This window comes from Octopus bimaculoides, chromosome 24 (assembly GCF_001194135.2).
Source record: "Octopus bimaculoides isolate UCB-OBI-ISO-001 chromosome 24, ASM119413v2, whole genome shotgun sequence".
NCBI classification, from domain to species: Eukaryota; Metazoa; Mollusca; class Cephalopoda; order Octopoda; family Octopodidae; genus Octopus; species Octopus bimaculoides.
Window position 1 is genome coordinate 741,003 of NC_069004.1, and position 24,356 is coordinate 765,358.

General features: G+C 37.5%; 2 protein-coding genes across 2 annotated transcripts in view; one reads left to right on the plus strand and one right to left on the minus strand.

Moving 5' to 3' along the window:
• Nucleotides 1–2,531: 2,531 nt before the first annotated feature.
• LOC106881085 (probable methyltransferase-like protein 25) lies at nt 2,532–10,255 on the minus strand. The gene is made up of 9 exons (XM_014931305.2): nt 10,055–10,255; nt 8,583–8,992; nt 7,302–7,576; nt 6,091–6,646; nt 5,360–5,484; nt 4,789–4,971; nt 4,320–4,466; nt 3,998–4,081; nt 2,532–3,744 (listed from the first exon to the last, which is right to left on the minus strand). The coding sequence occupies exons 2-9, from the start codon at nt 8,986–8,988 to the stop codon at nt 3,640–3,642; spliced, it is 1,881 nt and encodes a 626-aa protein (XP_014786791.1). The 5' UTR covers nt 8,989–8,992; nt 10,055–10,255; the 3' UTR covers nt 2,532–3,639.
• Nucleotides 10,256–10,481: 226 nt separating this feature from the next.
• LOC106881083 (uncharacterized) overlaps nt 10,482–24,356 on the plus strand; it is a 16,928-nt gene continuing 3,053 nt past the window's right edge. The window contains exons 1-12 of the mRNA XM_052976483.1: nt 10,482–11,652; nt 12,452–12,570; nt 13,313–13,483; nt 14,521–14,792; nt 15,348–15,603; nt 15,947–16,904; nt 17,026–17,134; nt 17,395–17,574; nt 18,516–18,615; nt 19,211–19,384; nt 20,081–21,697; nt 22,846–24,348. Of these exons, the coding sequence (XP_052832443.1) occupies nt 12,519–12,570; nt 13,313–13,483; nt 14,521–14,792; nt 15,348–15,603; nt 15,947–16,904; nt 17,026–17,134; nt 17,395–17,574; nt 18,516–18,615; nt 19,211–19,384; nt 20,081–21,697; nt 22,846–24,348 (5,392 nt within the window). The 5' untranslated portion in view covers nt 10,482–11,652; nt 12,452–12,518. The remainder of the gene's footprint in view (nt 11,653–12,451; nt 12,571–13,312; nt 13,484–14,520; nt 14,793–15,347; nt 15,604–15,946; nt 16,905–17,025; nt 17,135–17,394; nt 17,575–18,515; nt 18,616–19,210; nt 19,385–20,080; nt 21,698–22,845; nt 24,349–24,356) is intronic.

A 24,356-nucleotide genomic window follows, 5' to 3' on the forward strand; every position in this document is an offset into this window, starting at 1 on the left:
GCTTTTTCACGGCAACGGAGCAGAATTTCGAATCCTGAGGATAACGTTTGGAGAAAAAAATTTAGTTTGTAACAGAGGATTAGACCGTAAAAAGATATCGGAGCAGGGAAGACGGAATTTTCAATTGAAACCTTTTTTTTTACCCTTGTTGACTCGTTCGAGATGTTTCTTGACATTTATGAAACACATTTTTTTTTTTTTAATTATTTTGAAAATTATTTTAAACAAGGAACATAGCTTTGAAGTACCATAGCTTTAAATGAGAAATGACAATCTTATAAGAGATGCATGTCTGTAAGAGAAAGGGAAAAATCAGGAAAAACTATATCGACAGAAGAAGAAAAAAAAGCCATTTTTGTGTAAATTTGGAACATATTTATTGTTGGGATGTTTTTGTGCATTTTTTATTTTTAATTTTTGTTTCTTTTATTTTTCTATTTTTTTTTTGCATAAACCTGAATATTTTAGTGACATTTTTATTTTTCTCAAAGAAATTCTCAAGATTATTATTATTGTTGTTGTTGTTGTTATACTGCGGTATAAAATTGCAATGGAAAATAAAGTTAATTCGATATTATATATTTATAAATTTTGAAAGGGTTATAAAAATCTAAATTGTCAAAAAAAAAAAAGAGAAATATTAATTAACGGCTGTTAATTAGTGACTTCGAAGGTTTCCTAGTTTACCGTTTTTGATGATTTACTTATACTAAGATTTAAGGTTCAAATTAAACTCAGTGTTCCGTTTTTATTGTTGCTTAAGCTTCCAGGTGAGCCCTGTCTGAGCAGAAACATTTATGGTCAAAGACGTTCCACTTGTGACCATCACATCTTTGATTCAGACAGCACATCTAGGAACATATTCAATCCAATATCTTTGCTTTTTGTTGCGTTTTAAACCCAAATCAGCTGATCTCGTAGACTTTCTTTGAGCAGACAAACTTATGGCCGAAGACGTTCCACAACTGGCCATCCCATCTTTTATTCATAACACATTTCTGTGGTTATATTATCCAAAGTGTCCTTCCTTGTTATTATTGTTTCCATTCTTGCTGTTTAACCCCAGGTCAATTCCAATCCAATCACCTCTGATCTGAGCAGACGAATCAATGGCCAGACATTCCATCTGTGACCGTCCCGTTTTTAAAATTCTTACACTGTACATCTAAGACTACATTATTTAATGTGTCCGCCCTTACTGTTGTTACTATTGATGTTTGACCCCAGGTTAGCATTGGGCCCTGTGAATGGATTTGGTATACGGAGATTGAAAGAAACCTGTGTGTGTGTTTGTGCCCCATCATCGCTTGACAACCGGTGTTGTGTTTACGCCCCCATAACATAGCGGTTCGGCAAAAGAGATCAGCAAAATAAGTGTGTGTGTGTGCGCGCGCATGTATATTATATATATATATATACAATATGTGTGTGTGTTTGCTCCTCCGCCATCGCAACCGGAATTGGTTTGTTTACGTACCCGTAAATTAACGGTTCGGCAAAAGAAACTAATGGAATTAAGTACCAGGCTTAAAAATAAATACTGCGGTCGATTTGTTCAACTAAACCTTCCAAGGTGATGCCCTAGCATGGCCGCAGTCCAATGACTGAAACAATTCAAGGATAGTCTCATATTTCAAAGGAGGGAATTAATCCGACTAAAGTGACTCTGGTACTTGACTAGGTACTTTATTTTATCGACCTCAAATGGACAAAAGGCAAACTTAATTTCGGCTGGATTTGAACCCAAATCGTAAAGAGCAGAAGAAATACCGCCATGTATTTTGTTCCACTCACTAACGGTTCTGCCACTCCATTTTCGTATTGCACTCTCTCTCTCTTTATTGAACTGCTGAGAAAGGACCAACCCCACCACCTTTTAGCTTCATCATTCATAAACGTGCCGACAGAATTTCATGAACATCAGATATCCTTTATTCTTCTCTTCCCGCGATTCTCACGTGGATGACAATATACTTGAAATATAAATAAAAACTATCATTTCACTTAGAAGCGTCCGTCCAGGATAAGACGTTGGACTAAGATGTCGGCAAACGGAATTAAGACTGAATCAGCGATCTGACCAGAAACTATTTTGACACAATCATCTCATTATTTCTAGAATTTGATTGATTTTGTCTTACTGTGTTCTTCCAACGAACTTTTAATGAAATATTCTCTGTATTTAGGCCGCTTCGAACTATATCTTTAATATTTCTACATTTGACTGGCATGACACAAAATAAATAAATAAATGGCGTTTCGATTTATTTTAAATATCCCGAACATTTCTGCTATTTATTTACCAAACTTTGACATCAAACCATCGCAATATAATAAATATTATTCTATGCTGTTATTTTTCTCACCAAGCCAGAGTCATCGCTATATATCGTATCCATCACTATAATAATCCTTCGATCTGCTAGAAGGGGAAGCCATATCTCCGTAAAAATCAAACCCCAAAGGAAAGACACAATATAGTTTTCTAGATGTACCATGCCTGAAATAAAAGACGACGTAATGATCATGGCTGGAATTTTTTAATCATAGATTTATTCAGAAAACTGCCTCCACCGCAATTAAGTGTAATATTGAATCAAAATCTCCGGATTAAGTTTTTTCTGTTTTGATAAAAAATATTTACAGATTATTGCTCCCCCGCCCCCGTTGTTTCTTCAAAAAACTCTTATGGAACAATGGAAGTAATCTGTATTTAATAACGGTTTCAAATTTTGGCACAAGGTCAACAATTCGGGGTGGGTTGAGGGTCAGTCGATTATATTGATGACAGTCTTTGGTTGCTAGTCTGTTTTATCATCGCTAAAAAGGGGGTGGGGGTGGCAGAGCTAACCCAGGCGGGATTGGAACACAGAACGTAAAGAAATACCGCGAGATATTTTTCCGACGCTCTACCTATTCTGCCAACTCGCCGCTTTATTTATATTTGATAACGAAGGCGTTATATAACACTTTTTCCAATTTGTATCCAAGTAATGTGAGAGATGAAACTTTCAGTTTATGGCTGAACTCGTGGTCAGGGTCTCCAGCTCACGATCACAAGATCGTGGGTTCGATTCCTGAGCAGGGTGGTGCCTTTCAAGCAAATGTGTCTTTGTTCTTGATAGACTTTTGATGTTATTATTATTATTGATTATTAATACCAGTATTAAGGAAGGATAGGAAAATATTAGATTTATAAGCCCTAAAACTTACTCCATAGTTGTCCACGGGCATATGGCGTAGTGGTTAAGAGCGCGAGCTACTAACCCCAAGATTCCGAGTTCGATTCCAGGCAGTGACCGGAATAATAATAATAATAATAATAATAACATCGAAAAATAAAGAAATACCACAAGACATTTATTATTAAATCTGTATTTGTTGTTAAACTAATCTTTGGTTCCGTTTTCTGTTACATTACTGTTACATCCATCTGTTAGTAAATCTGTGGACACATCTGTTCTTGTTCCTGTTGTTATATCTTTTGTTATATCTGCTGTTAGACCTGTTATTGTAATTGTTGCTAGATCTGTTGTTGCATCTGTTGTGACATCCATTGTTGATTTTGTTGTCACATTTATTGTGATATCTGTTGTCAACCCTGTTATATCTGGTGTTACGTCTGTGTGACATTTGTTGTTATATCTTTGTTAAATCTGTTGCTAAACCTGTTATGACATCTGTTGTTGAATCTGTGACATCTGTTTCTTTGGCATCAGCTGAGCAAATATCTTCAACTGCAATCTGTAGAAGATAATGGATACTGCAATAAATTATACATTATCAAGAAACGTACGAACATCACACAATTTCATTTCCTTAGTCTTAAATATTCAACCTTTTCAGGGATAATTGTTTGTTATTAATAGTTAAATCACACAGTTTGCAATATAAATTTATAGGGGTTCATACAGATAGGCAAAGGGAGAGCGAGAGAGATCCCTATGAGAGGAGTATTGGGGGGGGGGGAAAGAATAGAATACAACAGCAATCATACCTTTTTCACAGCAACAATTCCATAACAGCGAGGAGATGTGACAGGGTCAAAGAGTTGTAAGAGAGAGACGTCTTTGATGGATTCCTAATGAGAGAATATGAAGGAAGACCTGGGTTTAAACAATGATAAAACCACATACTACAGTGCATCATCATCATCAACATCATTCTATTGCCCTAAGTAGATTGTCCCACAGGAACTTCCAATTGTCCTAATATAGTAGAGTACAGTATAATACACTATTGTAAAACACAACAGAGTACAGGAGAAGATTCACTGGATATTGTTGTCTTAGATACACAACTGTTTTAAGCACACTCACCTGTTCCAGGAGGTAATAAATGCGGTCCAGTGTGATGAGTGCTTCAATACATGGGGCCAAGGCAGACTTTACTTGGTAAAAAGCAGCAAGTTTCTTTTTGTCCTCTTCATATTTTACCAAATAATTCTGAACCATTTCTTCAGAGATCTGAAAATTAAGAAATAAGGGAAGACATAAACATACTCACAAAGACAAACACACACACACACACACACACATGCACACTACAGCTGACCATACCACTGCAGTCTTCTCTCTTACACAAAACAGCTGATTTCTCCAATCAAATAATTCAATAAAGAAATCAATGAAATATTATTGATGTTGATGTCCAAATTGCTGTTAAAAGACAATCAATTGGAGGCTGAAGATAGTTAATTGATCAGATACCAAACAAATGATGGTAAAAGACTTCTTCAATGAAATAAAGTGGAAAAAAATACACACAGAGAGAAAAAGTATAAATAACCTTTTCAGAAGAACCGTCCAATTTCTGGAAAGCCATTTTTACATAATCATAAAATGAAGAACATTTGCTGGCTAATTTTCTTAATTTGATGGAATTCTTCAAAGAATTTTGTTCCTGCATGGATAAGGTATCAATGAAGATCTTCTGGAGGAGTGCTCGTTGGAATAGAGATTCTCCTATTAACTGAAAAAAAAAAAAAAAAAATCCAGGAAACGTAATTGAAGAATTTGACAAACTTAAGGTAATTATGGATTATTAACGAACGTGCATTGACTGGATGTAGCTGGGCAAAAACTCTCCGTAGACATCTTGCTGGAGTCATCTGTTGGAGAAGCGTTCGGAAGGGCATCCAGCTGTAGAAACACTGCCAGATCAGACTGGAGCCCGGTGCAGCCTCCTGGCTCCCCAGACCCCGGTTGAACTGTCCAACCCATGCCAGCATGAAAAACGGACGTTAAACGATGATGATGATGATGATATATGTATATGTATATACAGAGAGGGAGTGAGAGGAAAAGTATGTCTATGAGTGTGTGTGCACACACATGCACACACACATATGCACACATACCTTGCTAGAAGATATGATCCTGTTCACAGACTGGCAGGCCAGATTTTTTGTATTTTGACCCAAATGAAACTTCATCTTCCTCAGAATGGAACTGACAGGGAAACCAGGTATACTTTGAGCAGCACCTTAGAAATAATAATAAAAACAGTTTATGGACTTGTTTTTGAAAGATTCCTGATGTGGAATCACGTGTTGAAACAGATATTGTTTTGTTTCAGGATGGTCATTCTTTCTTTATTTTTTTTTTGCCAAACAAATACATGCCATTGTATATGTTTGTTCTCCACTTTAGAATGAACTAAACTGAACAGGAGGAGACACATGGGATGGAGAACCACTGAAGATGTCACTGGATGTCCAGATAATGGACATAAAATAAGAACAATAATAAGTCTGAAGTGAAAAGCGAATATATATATAGTGCGTGTGTTTATTTGGCAAGAATATAAAAAGTGACCATCTCGAGGACAATAATAAAAATAGTCCTAAATGAGTAATATCAAACAAATACACACACACACAATATATATATATATATATATATATATATGACACTCTGCCAAGATTCTACCAAGGTGAACTTTGCCTTTCATTGTTGTTGTTGTCACCATCGTCATTTACCTTGAGTTAAGTAATCGAGTAGCACCCTGCCCACTTGTGCTTCTTGTAGAAAGAACTATTATTATTATTAAAGTAAAAACAAACATAATGAATAAAATTGCAGGACTAACCGTTGGGATCAAATTCCTCTGTTAAAAGATGATAACAGCAAGAGACATTACAGAGGAGATGAGCTGCAGGATTCTGAGAGAAGAACCGAAGAGCTGTTGGGCAGAGATTGCCACAAGTATGGAGGCCTGCGACAAGCAGTTTCCTGCTGCCACACTGGGAAGTGGCGTTGGCTTCACATTTGTCATGTTCTGCAATCAACTGTAAGATATTGGTGTCAGAGTTTACATATGTGGTAAATGGACAATAAAACCCTCTCGGTTCCTTCTCAGTGGTTGTTGCAACAAATTTCTGAAGATTACCACAGTCACCACTGTTATTATTCTGACTCTGGATTTTCAGAGATTCTTCTTCATTTGGAACTGGTCGGTTGTGATAAGAATTTTGGTTAATGGTAAATTTTTTAATAAGTCCTGACCACTGTTTTTTCAAAATCTTTGCTCTCTTATTCGCTCCTGATGTATTCTGATCAGCAGAATCAATACCAAAGACTTTTAAATTGTAATTGAATGCAAGTTGGGTTCCAAGGTAGCCTTTGCCACTGCCTAAGTCAACAACCTGTGGTATGAGTAAAAGAATAAAATTACATTATCAAAATGAGAGAAAATTCTAAAACAAAAAAATATGATAAACTTAATTTTTGTATTTGTTTTGCAAGAGTCTTGATGTGAACTTGTGTTGTTGAAATAGATTTTGTAGTATCTTGGGAGGGTAATTTTTCCAATAATAAACACATGCACTGAATTTATTTAACTTCTTTTACTATTATTATTCAATTAGAATATCATTTAACTAACTAATCAAGAGTTTGATTAATCTTTCAGTCAATCAATCAATATTTTGACTTTATATATATATGTATGTATATATGGATTTTAACACAGGGAGATGGAATGAACAGGCTTCAATCGAGAGGATGTGTGCCTACATCCTCTGCATTTGAAGCCTGTCCAGCTGCAGAAAAACCTGCTTCGACAAATTCCATCTGACCCATGTAAGCATGGAAAAGTGGACGCTACACGATGATGATGATTGCTGTTGCTGCTGCTGATGTGTAACAGGCTTCTGAACAGTTTCCTTTCTCAAATTCCACTCACATGAAGCAATAATAAAAGACACCTGACTAAGCTGACCTAAAGTGGGTTTGAACTTGGAACCATGTGGCCTACAAGGGGAACCTCTTAACCACCTAGTCAGCCATAGTTCAACTTACTTTACATATTCCAAAGTGTTGACACAGTGAGTGGCACAACTGTGCCATAACAGCCACTTCATGGGATTTCTGTTTCGACATGAAATCCTTAACAAATGGTGTTTTGTCTTCAGTCAGTTGATATTTCATCTTGAGATCTTCAATGGCAGTTAATACAGCAAGCTGAGGGAGAGTATTTTCATGGGCAGATTTGATAAATTCTTCAAGATTATTGTGGTTCCATTTCAAAGTTTTGCATTCCAGGTTGGCAAGTCTTAAATTGTTTCCTTTGATGCCTGAAGGAATAAACAGAACAAAGGAAAGCATTTACGTAACAAGTGAATGGAATTAGTGAAAAACAATGGGAAGGGACTCATAAGACTCTAGGCAGACTCATCAGCAACGGGTGAAATATCGCTAAGTATTCAGTCGAGCGTGCTAACAATTCTGGCAGCTCACCACCTCAAATAATAATAATAATAATGGCTTCAAATTTTGCTACAAGGGCAGCCATTTTGGGGGAGGGGATGTATTGATTACATCGACCTCAATGTTTCACAGGTACTTAATTTATCGACCCTGAAAGGATGAAAGGCAAAGTCAACCTTGGTGGAATTTGAACTCAGAATGTAACAGCAGACAGAATACTGCTAAGCATTTCACCTGACGTGGTAACGATTCTGCCAGCCCAAAACCAAGATCATAGACATTGCCATACCTGGGGATGTATGCGTAAATGACAAAGAGCTCGAAAAGATGGAGAAATACAGACTACTAAAAGACAAAATTGCAAGAATGTGTGTAATGAGGAGAGTAACTGTTATTCCAGGAGTTGTAGGAGAGCACCACCAACCAGGTTTGAGAAAGATGTCAGAGAAATTGGGAATTGACATGAGAGCAGAGCAGGTCCCCGAAACTGCTCTGCTGGGGACAGCTAGGATTTTGAGATTGGTGCTTAGGTGCTTAGTGTCTTAACATTCAGGTACCAAAGCTTATGATTTGCAGAAAGAGATCCTGTGAGGCCTCTGACAACAGGTTGGTATCTGCTCTCACAGAATCAACCAGAGAAAGTAAGACCAAGAAGTCTGAGGAGTAAAATAACAACAACAACAACAATGGCAATAAGAAAAAGAGAGATGGTAGGTGGGATGAGAAAGCAGATGATGATGATGATGATGATGACAATGACCACCATAATTGAGAAAGAGGAAGGAGGAAGATGACGAGGGAAGAGGATGAGTACAAGAAAGAGAAAGAAGAGGAGGAAGGAGATGAAAGTAGACAAGATTTGAGAGTACAAACCAAGTGGGATGTGATCCTCAAGTGTTGTACTCTGAGTGGACTGTGGTGGCCAATGCACAGCACCTGAAGGCAATAGTAGAAGCTGGTCATTAGAGAGATGCAACAGTTGCCCCTGGATGGCAGCTGGTATGTATGTGTTCCACTGGTCTTTGGTAATGAAATCTGATGTGTGGCTGTCAACCAAGGGGAGATATGGAGTTAAGAAATCAACAAGTTGTAGCAAACATTTCTCTACATGAAATTTGTATTCACATCTTTTTGAGTGTTTGTTCAATTTACACGTTTGTGTGTGTGTGTTTGCATTACACATCTCCCTCTGTGTTTCATTTCTTTCTGTATTTGTGTTACACAATTCTGTGAGTTTATTGGTTTTGAAATTTGGAACATCGTTTCTCGTTTCAGTCATATTTCTTTCAAGAGAAAGATAAAAGAAAGAAAAAAAAAAGGAATGAATTAAAAATATGTCAATTGCTGATTTCTAATATAAACACAAGAACAAAATCTATTGTATGAGTGGGCACAGATGTGGCTATGTGGTAAAATGCTTGTTTCCCAACCACAAGGTTTCAGGTTCAGTCCCAGTGTATGGTACTTTGGGTAAGTGTCTTCCACTACAGCACCAGGTCAACCAAAGCCTTGTGAATAAATTTGGTAGACAGAAACTGAAAGAAGCCTACGACAGTATTTGCTGTCAGGGCTCTCTTAGCTTAACGGTACAGAGTGCTTTGCCAGAATTTGAGAGGTACAGGGTTCGATTCCTTGTGGAAGCTTGCTGGCCACTTTTTTCCATCTTATAAGGGTATTTACCCAATTTTCCAAGATGTCTTCACAGTCGTCTTGTGTTTGAGAATTCCTTTATTTTCTGTAGAATATATATATATAAACATACATATACATATGTGTGTATGTGTACAAATGATCGTTCAGGCGAAAAACTAGCAACAAAGGGAATCATCCGATTTTTCCAAATATTATTCTTTCTCTCGAGTGTAACGTTAATTGTACACCCATACATAAACGTCGTTGTTGAGTGAAGGGGACTTGAAAGTCCCTTTGCGTTCTTTCCTGCCAACTGGTGCTGTTGTACCGAGAGCACTCAGCAGAGAAACTTCGGTATTTGTAGAAGGATTTCCCAAGAATATCAGTTTTTTTTTAAACCGGGTCTCCGGTGACAGGGGATGGGATCTAAATTCATAAGACGTTGGACTCTAACATTAAGCCAATGCACTACCCTGGACCGGAATTTTATTTATCGATCGCTAAATCTGACAAGCAAAATTGATCTGAGTGGGCTTTGAATACACTTACTTCAAAGATGTACATGTTCAGCAAGTTACTTTATCTAAGATCGTACGTAGCAATTAAAACCATTTAGAAAATGAGGCGGTCATTTGGAAAAAACACGATTTAATGTTACAATCACTTTCATTTTATTTTTGTCAAAGCAGTTTTACGAATATATCAAGACTCACGTAAATATTTATATCACCATATTCTTCTCTAAACATCTTTTAGTGAAACTGTTTGCTTCGATCAAAATTTCTAGAAATAAAAACACGTGAAAACCGTAAACAAACTTGGAACCGGATATTGGTTGAGCTCTAAACCGCAGTAAATATTTAACTTGAAAATATCGTCTTACATTCACTGCAGCTTACAAATTCTTGATCGGAATTATGGCTTGGTTTTATTTAAAAATTTATTTAATGTAAATTTTGTTTAGAATTTAAGATTTAATATAGATATGATGTTTTATTATCATTTTTTTCACACTAAAACGCAAGTTATTTATTTGCTGGAGCAGGTCTAAGCTTTGAATATTAATCTTGGCTAGATCTCTTCTATATAGCGCGTAGTTCCGAGATCGATCCTTAGCATCTTAGACAAACATCTTCTTGCACGATTTTGGGTTGATCAATGTCTTGTAAGTGAAACTTGGAAGTGGAATCTACTAATATTTCTTCTTTGGTAATAAAGTTGATCGGTCGGTTGGTTTAACAGCACAAGATTGTTCTTGTGTGTTTAGTTGATTCCTCACTTCTGCAAGCATTCGGACCAGCTCTCCAGTTTGAGGATAACCTAAGAGCCAGGCTTTTCCCCCACCCCACTATTCTCCATGTTCTAGGGAAATATCTATTCTTGTCTGACCTAGCCATAAAAATATTTTCTCCAAAATTTATTGTGTAAAACTATGTAAGTTATCATCTTAAAATACGTCACCGTAATACCATTTAACCCTTTGTTGACTTTTACAACTTAATGAAAAAGGGCAGGACAGTTCCCGTGATTATTTATTTCAGGGCTCCCCATTGCTAATGGGAAGGAGTTATGTTAGTTGTAACAAACATATTTATCATTCTACAAAATTTGCTAACGCCCATTAGATGCACTCCAATATGCAGTGCTTAATCATGAGGTTCAGTGAGTTAATCTGGACACATTCTGTATTCTTGACTCATTTATTTAATGTGGCCTACATTATGTATAGAGCTTTAAGTAACAATTTCCCCATATCTTGCCCTCGAAGCCATACGAGTTTGATATCCTGGGACTATTAAAATTCAACCACTTCCCAGCATCACTTCACCCTTTGACAAGGAAGACAGAATCACAAAAAATAAAGTTCGACGGAGTTATCTCCCCATCAATATTTGGCGCACTCTTTTAATGGTTCTTCTTCTTCCGTAATCAACCAATGTCGTCCACAGACAGAACTGTCTACATTTAAAGGCTATATTTATTAACTCCATTAGCTAATAGTTTATTATCTTGATGCAAAGTCTTCTCAAGTCGTAGAAATTACGGAAGGAAATAATATCAACCATGAACAATCCCAGCAAACACTAACTGGAAACCACTTGGTCTCTTTCTCTCTTTTTTGTTATGTATTTATTTCCCCGAAGAAGTCGAAGTTGCGGAGAAGATTTGGTCTGTGATATATTTTTTTAAAAAAGACTATCCTTCTATTAAAGGATATCTTTATGTTGTTTGTTACTGGTGATCTGTCTTTATTATTATTATAACAAATGGATTATTGGTTATAAACATTGAACGAACAGCTGAGCCGAATGTAAGTGTTTATCAATAATGTTTTTTAATGCTTAATAATCTTTTTCTTTTCTTATAATTCTGTTCACATTTTGGATGCCTTTTAAGATAAGCGTCAGCATTTATCTTTGTAAAAGTAATGGATATAGGATTAAAAAACAAGAAAACAAAACAAACATCTTATTCGAATCGAGCGAAGTTCTAAGGCCAGTGGTTCCTTACCTTTTCATTACCAAGGACCCTTTTTATTTAAATGAGTTTTCCCAGACCCCTTTTAATATGCTTATCCTTGTGTGTGTGTGCGTATATATATAAAACTTCGAATTCAGTTCACAGACCCCCCACCCCCACCACTGTTCTTGGCTTCAGCTGGTTATTCTCCGTCATACAACGAATTATTGTTGTTATTCAGTCGCAGACATTCCATCTGTGGCCGTCCTGTCTTTGCTTTTTAAAGGTAGCTCGGACTAAATTATCCAATATATCTTTCCCTATTTAAGACAGGAAATGGTGTAATTTCAAAGAGATTTAGCTATTTCTAGCAATCCGGACGATTGCATTTACCTTTTTCATTCCCATAATATATTGGGAATAAGGTTCTGTAAATATTGTACTACATCCTCAGAGCTTAAAAAAGTTTCGGCACACACACGCACACGTCTTATATATATATATATATATATGTGTATGTGTATATGGGGTGGGGAAAAATAGTACCCGGGACAAAGTAACTTCTCATTTCTTGTTATTTTCACCCCACCCTACCTTTATATTTGTTTTAATTAAGTCAAATACTTGTTTCCATTTTTTTTTGGACTTAGCTGTCATTGTGTGAAGAAAATAAAAAGACTCCCATGATTTGTTGGTCAAAATGTATTTAAGGGAAACATGAACAACAAACCGTATTTCTTACCCTCAGAAGTAGCAAGGCTGGTATTAGGTAAGCATTCTTTTACTCTGTTTTATTTTTTAAATTCTTGTTTCAATCATGAAGAGTTTAGTCAATCAAATTTACCCCAGCATTTATTTATATTCAAGTCTGGTGTTTATTCTGTTTGTCTCTTTTGCTGAGGAAAAATATAATCATCCCCTGTGAGCGTACATGTATACATTTATGTGCTTTTCCTACAACATTAGAGCATTTTAGCTCTTATTTCTAGCAGATTTCCTGCAGCAAATAGGCTTCTCTGGAGGTCGTTTGATGGATTAAATAAATATTTGTTCTGATACAATAATCATTTTTAGTATACTTGCCTAATAATTTGTCAGCGAAAATGTTGCCCAGTCACAAAAATAGGTGCCATTTGTTGGCGTCTGTGCAGATCAGATTCATTTTAACCGAATGTGCACAGATAGGTGGTGCCAACAGTCAGTGGGAAAACAATTGGTTTTGGATGAATACACATTTATTTATTGAGAGAAGGTTGATTTGCCCAGCAATGTGGGACACAGTGTATATGCCAGGTTTCTGAGTTCTAAGTGCATCCACAACGCCTTGGGTCGATCTGAGACTATAGCAAAGGTACTTTCCTTAGATGCCATTCAGTGGCATTGAATCCAAGACTGCATGGCTGGGAAGCAAATTTCTTAACCCCACAGCCATGCCCATGCCTTATCATTTCTTGTTAGGAAATGTTATTTGAGAAGGGAAGATTAAAGTGGTATTTCTCTCCTCGCTGCAGGGTATTTAACAGACCTGGGTCTTGCACAGACAACAAAGGTTTTCCTTAAGGAATGTAAGGACCTCAGTGAATATAACGAATTAAAGAAGAGAGGCTATGCATATCCTACGGATATAATGGGTTTCAGTCTAGTGAAGATGTTGGACAATTTTGGATTCATGAAAACTCAAGGTAAGTGTTTTTCTGTTTTAGTTTTCTTTTCTACAAAATGGTTAAAGGAAGAGGGCTGCTGTCCCCCACGTTCACAGGCACTGATGAGATGGACATTGCATCAGTAAACTTAAGACCAGTTCAAAGATGTTTGGGAGATGTGTGAACCAGCAAGAAGCTTGTACGTCTACTCATGAATATATTCTGGCTTGGCAGTGGCTATGCACCATTGATCAATAATTTTGATTGATTTTGTAATAAGAGAAGCTTCACTTCTCAGTCTGTTCAGAATTATTGGCCATTTGGTGTCTGGTACTAATAAAAACTACGAGTTTGAAGTACATGTGTCCATAGGTGCAGGTGTAGTCAGTTGGGCCCCAAAGTTGTGGCTCGTACGTGGCCTAATTTTAAGCAACAATAACTTTTACAGCATCCTCTACACTTTCTGGTCTTGAAAACATTTGGCTGAGAAGGAAACTTGTGAATCACACTCCCATACCTCATCATCATCATCATCATCATCATTTAACATGTGCTTTCAGGGAACCAGCAACTTGCAGGGATGCTTCAAGCCCCAGTGTCTGCTTTGGTATGGTTTCCACGGCTGGATGCCCTTCCTAATGCCAACCACATGACAGAGTGTGGATTGGGTGGGTTTTTTTTTATTTCATGCCACAGCACTAGTGAGGTTGCCATGTAATTTGCAAAACAGAAAAAGAATTGGGGAAAAAGGAAAAGGAGGGAAAAGCTCCCACTACTAAGAAGTATTTGAGAGGGAACGATGGGTGTGGGTGGGTGTATGGCTGGGTGAAGTATGGCTGAAAGACAAGCACAGGTGTCTTGCTACAGAGGGGATAAATGGTTGAAGAAGATAACTGGGAGGTAGTGATGGGTGTCAGAACAAACTCTCAAAGAATAAGAAAGGGAGCACGTGTCTCAGACATAATGTCATAAATTCTGATATTGAACTTGTTTAGAATTCTCCAGTAAAAGATTATTAAATTTCTTTGACGATATATTTTTTTTTAATACTTCTTTTTTTGTATTCTTTGTTTTAGCTTTTGAACGTTATAATTCCTGTTCATCCATTGATTCCCTATGGAGAGATATCGAAGCCCTTTTAGAAAAGCTGAAATATCGAACATTTCAAAACCATTCCAGCAAGACTGTTGCAACAATCTCCAAAATTAGAACTCAACAAAAGATTCAGAAAGGAGACACATTTACAATTCTTCCTGAAAAAATTGGTGATGAATTGTTATCCACAACTCATTCTTCAAGAAATGATTTGGTTAAAAAGTTGAAGCAAAATAGCGTCACTCTCAAGAAGGTAACTTCTGTAAAAAAAAACCAAAAAACTCCTCTATTTCAGATAATTCTGTTGTGCTTTTCATAACGTTGAAGATAGTCTCTTTCAGTGGAGCAATTTTCAGATTTGTATAATTATACATTGACACAACAGAAACCTGTCAATGCCACTGTGCTACAATGGCCATGCAGTGTTTACACTATACTGTTTGTGATTATACTACACTGTTGTTACACCATGCTGTCTGTTGTCACTCAAACCTGTCCGTTGTCGCACCACCCTCTTCCGTTACACTGCTTCTATTATATTTCACTATCTGTTACACTTATACAAAGTCTGTGTCTACACTGCACTGATCTTAACAACAAAGCTGTACCAGTTCTTGGATATAATTATGATGGAAGAATTTAATTCATATATGAACAATTTTAAAGCCAGACGCCATGTCTCATAGAAGTGGAGATGGTCTCAAATTGGTTGGCAGCAAAAAATGGTTATTCACCATTGTGTGTTTCTTTATTTTCTTTTGTGTATTTAATTCCAATTGAAATATTTCTAATCAATTTTCCTTTCCAGCCAAACAACTACCAATATCTTTTAACGACGAAAAATCAACAAGAGGAATCACTGGAAAATTTAGACTGTGATATAATTTCTTTGAATTCACCCCACCAACCACCACCACCACCACCGGATGAAGAAGAAATAACCGAGGAAGGAGAGGCAGAGGAAAGAAATGATGAAGATGTGTTACTTGAAAAAGGGAAGGTTCCAGAATCTGGTAATGACAATAACCAGGCAACCAGCAGCAAGAAATCAGGATCTTCAACTGGTAATTTCTGTCTTAAAGATTTAACTATACCATCATCATCCCCTCCTTTTCCATGCTGGCATGGGTTGGACAGTTCCACATGAACTGATGGACAAGAGGACTGTGCAGAGCTCCAATGTCTGCTTTCACATGGTTTTTGACCGGACAGGCTTCCAGCTGGAGAAAATCTGCCTCAATAAAGTCCATCTGACCCATACAAACATTAAAGCAATAATGAAAACACATTGAACAGTATATTTTATATATTTTTATATCTTGCTCCTTTGTTATGTTTTGATTATTATTTTTTTCTTTATATATTTTTATATCTTTTTCTTTTCTATTTTTTTTTTTTTGGTTAAAGGTTCAGATATTCTACAGAATGCCATAACAATCTCTGGTATGTTAGCTTCTGATCCAACACCAGAGAATGTGAAGGAACTGTCTAATGATAAACAACAGAATGCTCCTAAGAAACCAGCCTCTGTGGAACTTGTTGCCGATAAAAGAACTTTAAAAGATGGCTCCTTTGCTAATTCTTCACCACTGTCATCTTCTTCACCACCACCATCATCACCTTTATCACCACCACCACCATCGCAACCATCATCACCACCACCTTCATGTTCACTTTCTACTCTACCATTGTCATTGTCACCATTATCATCATCATCATCAACTCCAACAACAGCAGCAGCTTTAACAACATCTACAACAGGCCCATTGACAGAACTGACCACAACTACTACCACCACCACCTCTGCAACCATATGCCTCTCTGAAAAACCTGCAAGGGATCCATCATTATTATCAAATACTCAATCACCTGACGAGACCAAACAGTCATCTGCAGAATGTGTATCTGTGTTAGAAACGGGCCCTAGTGTTGATGTGGCCCCTTCACCTTCAACTCCTGTCTCTCCTTCCACCACTGCCACCTCCACCACCACCACCACCACTGCTGATACAACCACTACTACTTCTGCTGCCTCCACCACCACCACCACCACATCATCATCATCATCATCAAATCTTCCTGTGAACAGTCTCTCTTTATTTACCCCCTCTTTCACCACCTCACCCAGTCTGATCACCTCAGTGACCCAACCCAACTTTTACAGTATGGCCGGTTTGGCATTCACCCCAACAAAGACCTCGCCTAATATTTATCGAACTCCAGTGAAGTCTTCCTCTCAGAAAGCTCCCCAACATTTGTACGAAACATTAAATACTCCCGTCCGAGACAGAGATGCCCCCTTCTTTGACTCGCTGACTCCTTCGAAACAACTGGAAACGGATTATGCAAAATCAAAACGGAAACGGTATGTATAATAATCCAATACGATGCAGGTTTTGGACCTCAGAAGTTCACTTGTTTGCGACATGTTTTAAACCACCATCATCATCATCATCATTATTGCTATTATTTTCAATTTCTTGTAGATGTCCACCGGAGAAAAGACCTCTGGATATTTTCACTGCTGGACCTTCCCAGTTACGAGCGGATTCCAGTAACAGTCAAGACGGTTCTTATAACAAAGATTCTATTCCGGTAAGTGAAAATTCTGCTTGTTTTCTGTTGTTTCCATTGTTAACACTATGTGCTAGAAGAGAGTATTATGCTGGGTGTTTCAGCTAAATTTTTTGTCAACTCTGAAAGGCAAAGTCAACTTTGGCAGAATTTTGACTCAGAAAGTAAAGGTGGACTAAATACCACCAAGCATTTTGTTTGTTATGCTAACGATTCCACCAGCTCATTGTCTTTATGCCATTTGTCATTATTAACACATCTTTTTTTGTTTTGTTTCACAGACATTTGTTGAAAAAGTTATTTCTGAGACCAGCCTAGCTAAAGCGCTGGCTGCCAACATCAACAAGAAACTTTATGGTGATTCAAAGTTGGATTTAGCATCAAAGAATGGTGAACAGAAACAAGTGGAAGAAAAACAGCCTGCAGACTGTGATAAACTAATGGCTGATATATTATTGACTGTGAGTATAACAAAGTTCTGTAAAAGACAAAAAGTGGACTAACTTTTGGCTCTTGATGAAATTATTTACAAGTTTTGAGGGTTTATTATTGCATGGTGCCAAAATTGGGAGCTGACAAAGGTGTCCTCTTTTTTTTTGTTGTCTCTTCCTTTTTCCCCACCAGATTTGTAGATCCTACAAGAAAAAACAACTCATGGATGCTGCATTTCCATGTCTAACTAAGCCATAAGAAAAGACAAAAAAAATATTGTAGTTTACCAATGCATTGGTTTGTATTTGTACTTTGCTGAAAATTACAACTTACAAGCAGTGATGTTGTGTCTCCTGGCAACAAATTGTCCATTGGGTTTGTGTCTTTAAAGATATGTGAAGTAAAAGATCCCCTACTTGCAAAACAAGTAATGCTTCAGGGCATCTGGCTGTTAAACAATAATTTATTCAGTTCTATATTCAAAAGATGCGGAATTATGTACATTATTTACATTTGATGGATATTTGTCCTCATCTTGTTTGTTGTTAACACAACGCTTCGGCTGATAAACCCTCCAGCCTTCATCAGGTGTCTTGGGGAAATTTCGAACCTGGGTTCTCATTCCTAAGGTATTTTTCGATGTTATTGTTATTATAATTGGTTAAGAGCGTGGGCTACTAACCCCAACATTAGAGTTCGATTCCAGGCAGTGACCTGAATAATAATAACAATAATAATAGTAATAATAATAACAACAGCAACATTGAAAAATACCTTAGGAATGAGAGCCCAGGTTACCATATTTCTGTTGAAATACATTGCCTTTGTTTTAATTCTGGCTTGGAATATTAAATGATGGTGATGATGATGATATCTGTGAAAGTGCTAAAATGTTTTGTTTTTAATGAGATCTCTCTCTCTCTATCTCTCTCTCTCTCTCTCTCTCTCTCTCTCTCTCTTTCTCGTCTAGGACTTCCATATGACCAAAGATGACATTGAAGAAGTTATCAACCAGACAAGCAATGATGGGATTCCAGTTCTTGATGATCTTCTCAAACTGTTTACATCTGGTATAATATTGGACTGAATTTTTATTGCTCTTTATTAATTTCGTTAAGTATTTCTATTGAATTTCTTTAAATATTTCTTATTAAAAAAATGACACAAACAAACAAAGGAATTATTGTTTTTAAATCAAGAAATTTTTTTATTAATTACACATTTTAATTTTATTTTAAAAACCTACATAGTGGGAGTTAACTTGTCAATGATACCATGAGAGAGGTTAGTTATATAAGGCAGTGGGTTTGCAGAATGGTTAGCAGCATTTCATGTCTTTATGTTCTGAGTTCAAATTCCACCAAGGTCAACTTTGTCTTTCATCGCTGCTTCTAAGTTATGTCTTATACATGCAGCTTCCTTTTTTTCCCCCCTTCTAGCGATTCCATCAATTCCTAGGGATATCTGAAGAAGGGATTTTATTCCGAAATATCATATCAGACTTTGGATGATTAAATTACAACAGTTATTACAACAGTCCATTGTTTGTATTAAAGTGCATTGTTGTGTCATTCAAAACATTTTATTCTTTACAAACAATACACAATGCTTCAAGCAAACTACAATACTCTCTTATTTGATGGTTTTTTAAAAATATTTTCCCAGTTTCTGATGAAGGCATCTCTGATGATAATTCTTATCAAGGTATTGAACTTGAAGAAACCAATTCTTATTCCAGTCATCTTCACAAAGACACTGGACAACGGTCAAAAATGTCTTCTCTTGAGAATGCCAATGCCATCCATACCAGTTCTTCCAATGATGAAAATAATGAAAACCGTAAGAAATTTCTTTCCTTTTTTCTTTTCTTTTCTTGATTGTGTTTTTGTTCAAATTATTTTTATGTGTTAAGGACATAATTTTCATCCCTTTCTCTGAATCTTGCTGACCCAAGCAGCCATTGTAGATGACTCTCTGCCAGTTTTGACAATTTGTATTTCAATAGTTTTTAATCCTGTTGGGTGTCCAGACATCCTCCTCACAAAAGTAGGAAAGTATTCAAGTTGGGAATCGGTTTAGTCACTGACCACTTGACCATGGTACCAGTAGCAGGTCCTCATCAGCCTATGATGAGATCCCTGGGACAATATTTTGGCTCCGTCTTCTCTACCGTCTGTATTTTCTCGTGTGGGTGTGTCTTCACCAACAACTTCTCTCACTACTGTATTTTGATTATTTAATATATAATACAAAATAAGGCGGAGAGAGCTGGCAGAATCGTTAGCATGCCAGGTGAAATGCTTAATGGTATTTTGTCTTTCTTTATGTTCTGAGTTCAAATTCCGCCAATGTTGACTTTGCCTTTCATCCTTTCGAGGGTCGGTAAATTAAGTACCAGTTGCATACTGGGGTCGATCTAATCGGCTGGCTCCTCCCCCAAAATTTCAGGCCTTGTGCCTAGAGTAGAAAAGAATATATAATCCAAAATGCTTCACATAAAAAAAAAAAAAACTTTTTTCTTTTTCTGTTTTGAAGGAATAAATCGGAAGGCACCAAGCACATTCTTACAAATTGTTGATAAACTTTGTCCAGATGAGTCCAGTTCACATTCTCAAGACAATTCTTTAGACCAGAATTCTATTGAGGAAAAACAAGATGATGAAGTGCCGTCAACTTGTGATATTTCTAGCCTAACAGAGAATCAACCTGATGTCCAAAATGTGGAAAGTTCCAGCAAAATCAGTGAAACTGAGTCTGAACATTTACCTGCCATTCAAAATAAAAGCAAAGATTCTAAGACTTGCAAAAATTTCACTTCAATCGAAGGAAGAGAAGGCAATTCAATTCAATCTCCAGTTTTACATAACCAAGTTTCATCACCACAAATGTCTGCTGCAGTGGGTGTGTCTTCTACTGCAGTGGGTGTGTCTTCTACTGCAGTGGGCGTGTCTTCTACTGCAGTGGACATGTCTTCTACTGCAGTAGGTGTGCCTTCTATTGCAGCAGGTGTGTCTTCTACTGCAATGGGCATGTCTTCTACTGCAGCAGGCGTGTCTTCTGCAGTGGGCGTGCCTTCTACTGCAACGGGTGTGTCTTCTACTGCAGTGGGTGTGTCTTCTACCACTACTTCTCTCTCTGCTAATACAGTAATACAACCTACTGATGATGTAAGAGACTTCTGTGAGCAACTCTTAACAACCAACACCTCAGCAGCATCTCCTTCGTCCTCTTCTGTACAACAGAGTTCCAATTCTTCAACACAACTGAAATGTCCAGTGAAAACAATCGCAGTTGCACGTCTTACATATACATCAGCTTCAACTAGCGCTGCAGAAGGAACTACTTGTGTTGCTTCTAAAAGCAATTCTTTGAAAGCATCTGTTGCTCTCCATTCTGTGCCAGTGGCACCGATCGCAAATAGTAATTTACAAGTTCTGTCTCACACAAAAGACACATTAGGAAACAATGTCCCTTTCCCATTGTCCCTTCCATTTCAACCAGTCCAGTGTTTGACCTCTACACTAGTCCCTTCAACTAATCCCGCTTTCGTTTTGTTAACTCCTTCTAAAATACAACCACCTTCTGCTGACAGTAATTGTGAACAACCAGTTCAAAAAGGTGCCAGTGAAATTACCAACACCCTACCTGTAGCTCCACCCCCTAATTCCTTTCCATCAAACGTTCATGTTGTGAGACTGCAGCCTAACAATACCCTACAACCTTCATCACTAAATGCTTTCTCCTTAAAGAATGTGCCTTCTGCAGTGAAATTGATTGATCAGTTACCCAGTGGAGCCCCTAATTACTCGAATGTGAATGTTGCTGTCACAACAGCTGTTGTACCATCTCAAGTAACATCTGCAATTTTCAACCCTGTCCTATCCCAACCTTGTATTACCAATATGATATCGTCTCGACCGATTACATCATTTATTCCTGTTAGGAATTGCATTCTGCAATCCAACCAAACGGGAATTCGCAGAGTTTCAAAAACAGACAGCATTAAAAAGAGGAAAAGTCGACAACCAACAGACACATCTTCAGCAACGCAAACGAAATTTCAACCAATTGCTATGATGAAGCCACCTGCAAGTGTAATTCCATCAAAAGTCATTACGTTGAGTTTACCAGTCGTTTCTGAAGAAACCATTGGTAAGTTCCATATTTCTCTCAAGTTTTGAAATAGATTCTTCCTGAATCATACAGACTCAAAAGAGCAACTTAAAAGAACATAATGCCTTGCCCAGTCCAGGAATTGAAACCATAATCTTATGTTCATGGTTCCAACACTCTAACCACCAAGCCATGTACCTCCACAAAACTTTGAAATGCTGTAAAAGAATTTTCTTTCTGATGTTTGAATGTTTTCAGTGTCAAGTCAGCGTTCATGATTTTCCAAGCTTGCTTCCCAACCGAATGGTTTTGGGTTCAGTCCCATTGCATGACACCTTCGGCATGTGTCTTCTACTATGGCCCTAGGCTGATCAATGCCACTATCTACCTGGAAACTATGTGGAAGCTTGTCATATATGTGTGTGTGAGTGTTTGTGTCTGCTCCTCTTGGTTGTTATTCTTTTCCAATCTTCTGTGACTCCATGTCTGGCCATGAGGAAATATTACCTCGCTTGGAAACAGTGAGGGTTGGCAACAGGAAGGGCACCCAGCTGTACAAGATCTTCCTTAATAAACTCCATCCAACCCATGCCAGCATGACAAAGTAGATGTTAAAGCAATGGTGATGGAGAAAACATTGCCTTCCATCATAATTTTGTAGAAGAATTTCTTGTTAAGTCTGTTCCAAATGGTAATCTATGACAGGCGTGGCTGTGTGGTAAGAATCTAGCTTCCCAACTACACAGTCTCAAGTTCAGTCCCTATATGTGTGTGTGTGTGTGTCTTTGTACCTGTGTTTGTTCCCCACTACTAACTAGTGTTGGTGTGTTTATGTCGCCATGACTTAGTGGATTAGCAAAAGAGACTGATTGAATAAGTTCCAGGCTTAAAAGAAATTGAATTAAAAATTGGGGTTGATTCATTCAACTAAAAATTCTGCAAAGTGGTGCCATGGTGCCTCAGCATGGCCGCAGTCTTATGATTGAAACAAGTAAAAAGGATAAAAGATGATATGCAAATTAGTGGCCCCAGTTCTCTGGATCTATTAGATTTGTGCTGCTCGTTTCTCTGGGATTGGTCATAAACACCTGATGAGACCCAATCACAGGTAAATTTCCCCCGTTTGTTTGCCTTCTCTGTCGGTTAACATTTATAGAATAACATTTTTTCTTTTCTTTGGTTTACAGTTTCCCATCAAAAGGAAGACAAGAATATTGTTCTGGCTAGAGCTTCTGATGATACTTTAACAATTGAAATGAAACCAAATACAGACAACATTATCTTGAAGATGAAAAACCAACAGACAAATAAAATATCAAGTTACTCGATGGATGCCAAAAGTGTTCGTGAGCAACTTAGTAATTTTATTGGGACACCAATTCTAACAGATTACATTCTGAATTGTATGTCTAAAATAGAATCTGCTTCCATTCACAACTGTGACAAGGAACCGTTGCCAAAAAGACTGAAACCGTTAACTTTGGCTTCAGCTTCTGACTCGGATCCAAAATTTTCAGAATTAAGAAATTGTGGCATTTCTTCCACAATGGGTGATAGTGTTGATTCTGTTCATCTGGATGATGGAGGCAAAATTGTTTCAAAAGCTGGTCTTGATGCTACAGTTTGTAATAATAATGTCAGAAGTAATGAGAGAGAATCTACGTCTGTTGATGGTAACAAAAGTACTTTTATAACGATGGACCGAGTAGGCAACTGTAAAATGGCTTCACATATTTATCCGAGTCAGGGGTTGATTAACAGTGCCAAAACCCAATATCTTTCAAGGACAATTTTAACAGGGTCAAGAATAGGACAGTACACCAATACTTCTTGTCACATGTCTGGACTTGTAGGACGACCTTTAAGAAAGATAGTTAGTGGGTTCCGGCCTAAGTCTGTTATGGGAGGTGGCGTATCCACATCAGAACCTACTGACAAAATGGTCAGCCAAAAGGACAATGCTGCAAATGTTGATGTTAACCCCGAGATAGGGGATCATCTTATCGAAGAAGATGAACAGGTGGCTATAGACATTCTATCGACTCTACGCTACAATTGTAGCAAGTCTTATGAAAGTTCATTGACGCCATCTTCACTGTCAGCAGATTCTGCTGATATTAACATCACACAACAACACCACCACCACCACCAGACATCAAACATTAGAACCAAAACAACTACCACCGCATCTTCTAAATGTGCCAGTCCACCATTAAATCTAAGCGACACTGTAGGTTACGTGCATCCGCCAGTGCGTTTTACTAGTCCACTGCAGCCATTTGCTCTTTTGCCCACATCACCACTGACCACTCCTAACAAACAGACTTTTGCTACCACCACCACCACTACTACTACTACCAGTATCACCACTGCCACCACCACAATCACCACCCCCACAACCTCATCCTCAACAGATAAACACAACTTCAGTCATAGAGAGGTGCAAAGGCAAAGTGTGAAGAAAAGTGTCAGAAAGAAAAATAATAATAAAAACAATGAAAATGTAAAGAAAAAGAAAGGAATAAAAAGGAAACTTTATGTTGATGATGATGATAATGATAATGATGATGATAAGGAGAGGAAAAAGGGGAACAGGAAGGAGTGTGTAGAATCCGAGATTTCATTAAGTAAGGTAAGAAAGAGTTTTATTATTTTATTGGTTTCAGTCAGAAGGCTGAGGTCATACTGGGGCACTACC

Bases quoted from the DNA above. Each gene is read 5' to 3' on its own strand.
- LOC106881085 (XM_014931305.2), bottom strand. From the start codon at position 8,988: ATGACTGAAACGAGAAACGATGTTCCAAATTTCAAAACCAATAAACTC. The intron at 5,485-6,090 runs GTTAGTCCTGCA...ATTATTTCTAAG, and splicing joins AGAGGAATTTGATCCCAACG to GTGCTGCTCAAAGTATACCT. The intron at 4,082-4,319 runs GTGAGTGTGCTT...TTCTCTCATTAG, and splicing joins TTTATTACCTCCTGGAACAG to GAATCCATCAAAGACGTCTC.